At 51.7% G+C, this 8,176-nt stretch overlaps 1 protein-coding gene across 1 annotated transcript in view; it reads left to right on the top strand.

Moving 5' to 3' along the window:
- Window positions 1-5,973: 5,973 nt before the first annotated feature.
- The window catches only part of MYH14 (myosin heavy chain 14), a 77,429-nt gene continuing 75,226 nt past the window's right edge, over window positions 5,974-8,176 (top strand). Inside the window, exon 1 of the mRNA XM_075536194.1 lies at window positions 5,974-6,384. Within this exon, the coding sequence (XP_075392309.1) occupies window positions 5,974-6,384 (411 nt within the window). The remainder of the gene's footprint in view (window positions 6,385-8,176) is intronic.

Raw genomic sequence — 8,176 nt, 5'->3', positions numbered from 1 at the left:
ATGAGACTCTCAGCCCCTGTAAAGATTTACAGCCTCAGAAACCCTAGAGAGCAGCAGTTCCCAACCTGTGGCCTTTGACCCCTTTGGGGGTCGGATGGCCCTTTCACAGGGGCCGCCCTATTCATCACAGTAGCAAAACGACAGTGATGAAGTAGCAACGAAAATAACGTTACGGCTGGGGGGTCACCACCACCAGAAGGAGCTGTCTTACAGGGCTGCAGCATGAGGGAAGTTGAGAACCACTGCTCTAGAGCTTGGTGTGAGTCAGAATTGACTGGACTTGGTGGCGCTGGGTGGATTGGAGACCAGCGCCGGTTTACCCCCCAGCCCAGGACCTCTGGAGACAGGCAGGCTCTCGGGGTGGGGGGTGGGGGCACAGGACAGGATGGGACATGCTCCGCCAGGCCTGGTACATTCAAGGCCTCAGGGAATGAAAGAATGGGGCTGGTGGAACCAGGATACCGAGACAGTAACAAGGCCCGGGAGCAAGGCTTCTGCTCTGCAGGCCTGGGGCAGAGCCCCAGCCACATCACTTTGATAGAACCCTGCTGTCTCCTCTCCAGTCTCCCTTCTCACTGGGAATGAAACAATTCCTTCCACCTGTCCCTCAGGGTCCCCTTTGGCCCCTTTCCGAGCTCGCCCTCTCCCCTTCGCTCAGACCGGTTCAGCCGCCTTCTTTGGCTGTAGACTGTCCAGGTACCCCAGGACCTTTGCACGACTTGTTCCCTCCACCTGGACCCCCAGAGTGTTTAACTGCCCCCCCCCCAGCTTTCATAACCTGCCTCGGGCCTTGGGATGATGCTCCTCGAAACACCTCTGCTCGCTTCCTCCTCCCCTACAGGTCTCCCCTCAAATGCCACATCAGAGAGGCCTCCGTGTCCACCGTAATTAAAATTGCGACACCCCCCTCAGCCCTAATAGCCCCCCCGCCCCCTTATTCTCTGCTTAATTTTTCTCCTTGGCCTTTCTCAGCTTGTAACATACTATGTAATTTATTCTTTATCTTTTTATCTTCCTCCTGGGATTCCAGTGGTGCTGTCCAATAGAAGTACATATGCCAAGCAAATGTATCATTTAAAAGCAGTCACATTAAAAGGGGGGGGGGGTGTAGGAAGAAGGAACACGTGGTATGAATGTTAATTATATAGTTTTTCTCTACCCCTGAATACCATTTCAACATGCTAAAGGCAAAACCAAACTCACTGCCATTGAGTTGAATTAGACTCAGCCGTCCTATAGGACAGGGTAAAACTGCCCGTGTGAGTTTCCGAGACTATTAAAAATATATATTTTTATTGACTACTTTTATTGGGGGCTTTTACATCTCTTATCACAATCTGTACATTCATCCATTGTGTCAAGCACATTTGTACATATGTTGCCATCATCATTTTTAAAGGATTTTCTTTCTACTTGAGCCCTTGGGATCAGCTCCTCATTTTTCCCTCTCCCTCCCTCCCCGACCCTCCCTCTCTCCCTCATGAACCCTTGATAAGTTGTAGATTATTATTTTCATAGCTTACATCGTCCTCTGTCACCCTTCACCCACTTTTCTGTTGTTTGTCCCCCTGGGAGGGGGTTGTATATAGACCATTGTGACCGATTCACTCTTTCTTCCCCCACCTTCCCCTTATCTTCTTGATATCTCTATTCTCAGGGTTGGTCCTGAGGAGTTTATCTATCCTGGGTTCCCTGCATTGCGGGCTCTTACCTGTCGCAGTGTGCATGTTCTGGTCTAGTCTGACTTGTAAGGTAGAATTGAGGTTATGATAGTGGGGGGGGTGGAAGGAAGCATTAAAGAACTAGAGCAGTGGTCCTCAACCTTCCTCATGCCGCGGGGACCTTTAATACAGTTCCTCATGTGGTGGCTACCCCCCAGCCATAAAATTATTTTTGTTGCTACTTCATCACTCTAATTTTGCTACTGTTACGAATCGTCATGTAAATATCCGCTATTTGCACATGGCGCATGATGTCATCACGCTGGGTGCTCGTAGGCGGGCGTACCTGCATGTGGGCAGACCCGCCTGGAGACAGACAGAGGAGCCGTGTCTCGGTTCCTAAGACCATTGAAAGTATGTGTTTTCCCACGGTCTTAGGCGACCCCTGTGAAAGGGTCTGACCCCCTAAAGGGGTCGCGACCCACAGGTTGAGAACTGCGGAACTAGAGGACAGTTGTGTGTTTCATCGGTGCTGTGCTGCACCCCGACTGGCTCGTCTCTTCCTTGTGATCCTTCTGTAAGAAGATGCCGAGATGAACTCTACAGCAGTAGGAAGCCTTTTTGTGCCCCACGGCGGTGGCTGGAGGTTTCCATCTGCGGAGCCCAGTGCCTAACCACTGTGCCGCCAGGGTACCTCTATTTCAACATGCAGTCCATCTACAGACTGCTTCATGGGAGGCCATGTTTTTTTTGGGGGGGATGGAGGGCGCCAGTCTAAGAGTGGCTCGCGCCACATACCCAGGGCCCCCCAGCCCTCTGCAGCTGTACTACATGGAAGTGTAATGGCAACGAAGGAAACCATCAAAGGCGTATTTCTTTGGTTGCACGTGCGACATCTCATAAGGCAGTGGCGGCCGAGGGAGAGGACAGCCGAGGCTGGAGCTTCAGCTCCTTGTGCCAGATGGGATCTTTTCCCGCTTGCTACTCACTCTCTCCGACGTGCCCCAAACAATACCCAGCTCACTAGCAAAAAACTCCAAGCTCACTACCATCCAGTTGAGGCCGATTCACAGCGACCCTATAGGACAGAGTAGAACTGTCCCCGTGGGTTTCCCAGACTGCAGTTCTTCACGGGAGTAGAAAGTCCTCTCTGGATTGGTTTTTTTTTTTTTCAGAATGACTGGTGGTACTGAACTGCTGACCTTGCAGTTAGCAGCCCAATGGGTAACCACTCCGTGACCAGGGCTCCTGCTCTGCCTCACACTCACCGGAGAAACAAAACCCAACGACTCCCAAACGCATAGCCGTGGAGTGGATTTTGACTCCTGGCAGCCCTGGTGGCATGGGCAGCAGTTTGAACCAGCCAACTGCTCTGTGGAGGGAAAAGACGAGGCTTCCTGTTCCCCATGAATGACTCCAGTCTAGGAACCCCCCAGGGGCAGTTCTACCCTGTCCTTCAGGGGCACCATGAGTCGGAATCGACTAGATGCCATTGAGTTAGGTTTTTTTTTTTGGGGGGGGGTTAGTTTCTATACAGAGCCCCCATGGTTCTATAGGCCCAGCTATTCACTGAGGACCCCTGGTGACACGGTGCCTTATGATTGTGGGCTCATCAGTCAGCACAAGGTTAGCAGTTCGAATCCACCAGAAGGAGCCCAGTGGTGCCAGGGTTAAGCCCTCAGCAGCTCACTGGAGAGACTGGCGGTTCAAACCCACCCAATGGGAGAAAAGCTCTGGCCATCTGCTCCTGTGAAGACCACCCTCCAGCCAATGGGGCCGGTCAGCTCTGAGGTCCGGAGGAGCTGGAAATGGACTGACTGCCAGGCCTTTCTTCTTCGGCACTGCTGGGTGGGCTCAAACCTCCCTTCCTTCCGATGATTAAGCCGCAAAACCCAAACCTGCTGCCCTGGAGTTGGTTCTGACCACTAGTGACCCCATGTAAAGTTCTTGAGACTGGGAGTCTGTGTTTTTTTAAAGATCATTTTATTAGGGGCTCTGACAACTCTTATACCAATCCTTATATCCATTGGGTTGAGCCTATTTGTACATTTGTTGCCATCATCATTTTCTAAATATTGATTTTCTTTTATTAAAATCATTTTAGTGGGGGCTCGCACAACTTATCATCCATCCATCCATCCATCCATCCATCCATCCATCCATCCATCCATCCATCCATTGTGTCAAGCACATGTGTGCATTTGTTGCCATCACCATTCTCAAAACATTTGCTTTCTACTTGAGCCCTTGGTATCAGTTCCCCTTTTGTCCTCTCCCTCCCTCATGAACCCTTGATAATTTATAAATTATTGTTTTTTCATGTCTTACACTGACCAGTGTCTCCCTTCACCCACTTTTTTTGTTGTCTGTCCTCTAGGGAGGGGGTTATACATAGAGCATTGTGATCGGTTTCCCCTACCCACCCCCTCACCTTTCCCTTACCTTCCTGGTATCGCTACTCTCATTATTGGTCCTGAGGGATTTATCTGTCCGAGATTGCCTGTGTTTCCAGTTCTTATCTGTACCAGTGTACATGCTCTGCTCTAGCCAGATTTGTAAGATAGAATGAGGATCATGATAGTGGGAGGGAGGAAGCATTAAAGAACTAGAGCCCTGACTGGCTCGTCTCCTCTGGGAGACCCTTCTGTAAGGGCATGTTCAGTTGCCTATAGATGGGCTTTGGGTCTCCACTTCACACTCCCCCTCATTCACAATGATATGATTTTTTGTTCTTGGATGCCTGATATCTGATCCCATCAACACCTTGTGATCACACAGGCTGGTGTGCTTCTTCCGTGTGGGCTTTGAACATTGACTTTCTACGGAGCCCTTGGGATCCACTCCTCTGAGACTGGGAATCTTTACACGAGCTGGTAGCCTCGTCTTTTTCCTGCGGCACAGCTGGTGGATTTGAACTGATGACCTTACGGTTGTGCCTAACCCACAGCACCATCACCAGGACTTCTTTGAGTTTAGTCCAGCATTTCTCAAGAGGAGTCCTGGTAGCGTAGTGGTTACTGGTCAGGCTTCTAACTTTGAGGTCAGCAGTTCGAGACCACTAGCCGCTCTGAGGGAAAAAGACGAGACTTTCTATTCCCAGAAAGAGTTACCATCTTGGAAACTGACAGGGGCAATTCTACCTTGTCCTATAGGCTCACCACTATGAGTCGGGGTTTGGGGGGATGTTTCCCCAAGTGGGTGATATTACCACCTGTGGGGCACTAGAATGATCGGGGGTTGGGGGTAGGCTGCCAGAGCAGATACCTAAACTTTGCCCTGGATGATGGGCTATAGTACAAAAGTTTTTAATTGCGGGGTGGGGTGGGGGGACTGAATCATGTTTCTTCTGAAAAGGAGGCAGTCGGCCTGATAACCGTGGGAACTTATGGCTTCGTTCATCCCACTGCCCCTGTGTCCATTCTCGCTCCTAGCGACCCTGTAAGACACAGTAGAATGCCATAGGGTTTCCAAGACTGCCTCATCTTCCTCCCATAGAGCGGCTGGTGGGTGCAGACCACTGGCCCTAGGTTTAGCAGTCCAGCACTTAACCCACTGCATCATCAGGGCTCCTTGCCTCACTCCCAGCCATCGGGGCCATGCCTGCTCATAGGTGACTCTGACTCACCATCAGCGTGGAACTGCCTCCCGTGGCTTTCTGAGACTGTCAATCTTGAGAGGGGTAGAAGTCCTTATCGTTCTCCTGCACAGTGGCTGGTGGTTTAGAACTGCCGACCTTGGGGTCAACCACCTGAAGCATCACCCAGTACTACACCAGGGCTCTTTGCGGCTCCCCAAACCAGATTCACTCTCATCCAATCGATTCCAACTCATACAGGGTGGCACTGTCCCTGCGTAGCTTTCTGACATAGTCACTCTTTACGGGAGTAGAAAGCCTCATTTTTCTCCCAAGGAGCAGTGGGTGGTTTCGAACTGCTGAGCTTGCAGTTCACAGCCCAACTGGTAATGCACCAGGACCAGGACTCCGCTCCTTACCACAGAAGTTGCTTATTCATGCAGTGAATGAATGCCAGGGGCAAAGGGGTCTGTTCTTTGTTGCTCTGGAGGAAATTCCGACCCACGGAGACCTCGTGTGCACCCGTCCCAGATCACCAGGTCTTTCTTGCTAGGTACCTCGGGATGAGTTCGAATCACCAACGGTGTGGATGACCTTTTGACCCATTTTGCAGATGTGTCAAATAAGATCCGGGCAAGGAATGCTGTGGGGACAGCTGGGGATGGGGGTGGACATTTAGGGACATGCAGGTTACAGTCTCCATCTGACCACCCTCTCTCCCCATCCCTCCCACAGACCATGGCAGCAGTGACCATGTCGGTGCCAGGCCAGAAGGCGCCCCCCAGGCCGGACCCAGTGCCCGAGGCTGTCCAGTCATACCTGTTCACAGCCCGTGGGCCAGGCGGCCTTGGTGGCAGCCCTGGGGGTTTGGGCACGTCGCCGCAGGTGGAGTGGACTGCGCGGCGCCTGGTGTGGGTGCCTTCGGAGCTCTATGGGTTCGAGGCGGCAGCGCTGCGGGATGAGGGCGAAGAGGAGGCGGAGGTGGAGCTGGCGGAGAGCGGGCGGCGGCTGCGGCTCCCTCGAGACCAGATCCAGCGCATGAACCCGCCCAAGTTCAGCAAGGCCGAGGACATGGCGGAGCTGACCTGCCTCAACGAGGCTTCGGTGTTGCACAACCTGCGTGAGCGCTACTATTCCGGCCTCATCTACGTGAGTAAGGGGTGCGCTCAGGCTGGGAGCCTACCTTGTGACCCCCCTGGCTTGTGTACCCCAGCTTTATCCTGAACTGGGGAGAGAGATTTACGGGGCTTTGTTGATACTGTTCCACCTGGAAATGTGGCGACCCCCGAGATGTAGGTTTGAGCTGTTTGTGTGCATACGATTTATTCTGGTTACTGGTGAGAATTGACACATGGCCCCCAACCTACACCAACCTGACTCTATCCATACCTATGTAATTCAAGGACCCAGATTCAATCACAATCATCCAGTTGTTACCAGTCTCACCCCTCTTCCGGGGTGTTTGTTCCCCATCCACATGGACTTGTCGCCCCCTACATTTCTCACCTAGTCTTTCGATTTGCTGTGGCCTAGTTCATCCCACTGAGAAAGTTCTTAAAGCATCCCAGTGCTCAGGGAGGACCTTCTCTGTAAGTCAAGCTGAACCATTGTCTGCTTTTTAAAAGAAGATCTTAGGGGATATTTTCTACCCTGCGGTTGAAAGATCATCTCCGGGTCATTGTTTCCTGTGTAGGATTCATTCAGGATCTAAGGATCCAGGAAGTCTGGATTCCATAGGAATCTGAAATTCTGGTCAGCTTTCTCTCCCCTTTCGATGGGGAGTCTCTTGGATCAAAAGATTTAGGAAGCTCTGGAGGGTTTTCCCAAGGAATTTGCAGAAGCAAATCCTCCTGGCCTTTTTTCCAAGGTGCCTGTGAATGGATTTGGAATGCCAGCTACTCAGAGCATACTCGAGTGCTTAAACATCTGTGCCGCTCAGGGTCTCTGCTGGGGGGCAGGGGGGGCAATATGAAAATGACACTCTGCTCACTTAATATGCAGCCCCCAGAACCAACGCTCCAAAACCTCAAGGGTGTGGGAGCCAGAATTAGATGCCCAAGATCCCAATCCAACTCAAACTCTTTGGAAGCTGTGGGTCATCTTTATGCCACTGATGTGTGGCTCTCCCTGTGCGCAGTGGAGAAGTTATTAAGGGTTGGGGGACAGGGTTTACATCAGGCGCCTTTGGGGGTGTAGGCAAGATAGGTCCATGCACCGGATGATGTCCCTGAAATACAAAGAGTTCTGAACTCTCAACTCCGAGGGGTTAGACAAAGGGCTTAGATGGGAACCTCTGAGTACAGAGGGAGCCCCGGTGGCCCAGTGGTTACCCACTGGGCTGGGATCCCCAAGGTCAGCAGTTTGAAACCACCAGCCGCTCCACGGGAGGAAAAAGGGGCTTTCTACTCCCACGAACAGTTACAGTGTCAGAAACTCAAAGGGACAGTTAGCTCTGGAGGATCACTGTGAGTCGGCATCCACTCGATGGCAGTGAGTTGAATGAGTGACTTGGAGACAGAAAGTTAACCCGCTCTGTGGGACATGCCGGCCTGTGTGAATTCATTTCATCTCACCATTCTAACAAGGTCAAGTCTGTTATTATCCCCATTTTATAGAAGAGGAAACTGAGGCCCGAGAGGCCAAATACCAATAACTAGCTAACCTTGTTTTACTGAAGCACTGACTGAGAATGGGAGTAAAGGTCCCCAGGGGCCACATGCAGGATGTGATGGGCTTCTAACTGTGACTTTGGGAGACTTGAACTCACCTGGTGGTGCCACGGAAGAAAGGCCTGGTAATTTGTGTCTGTAAAGATGAAAGCCAGTAATACCCCAGTGGGGAGGCCATCATTCCGCTGGACGAGGGTCTACTTTGGGAGCGCTTCTCAAACGCACCTTGTCTCCGATCCTGGTCAACAGCTAGCTACCCTCGCCCCCACTTT

Source organism: Tenrec ecaudatus, chromosome 18, assembly GCF_050624435.1.
Source record: "Tenrec ecaudatus isolate mTenEca1 chromosome 18, mTenEca1.hap1, whole genome shotgun sequence".
NCBI lineage: Eukaryota > Metazoa > Chordata > Mammalia > Afrosoricida > Tenrecidae > Tenrec > Tenrec ecaudatus.
Note: the sequence above shows the minus strand (reverse complement) of the source record. Positions and strands in the feature narration are given on the sequence as shown.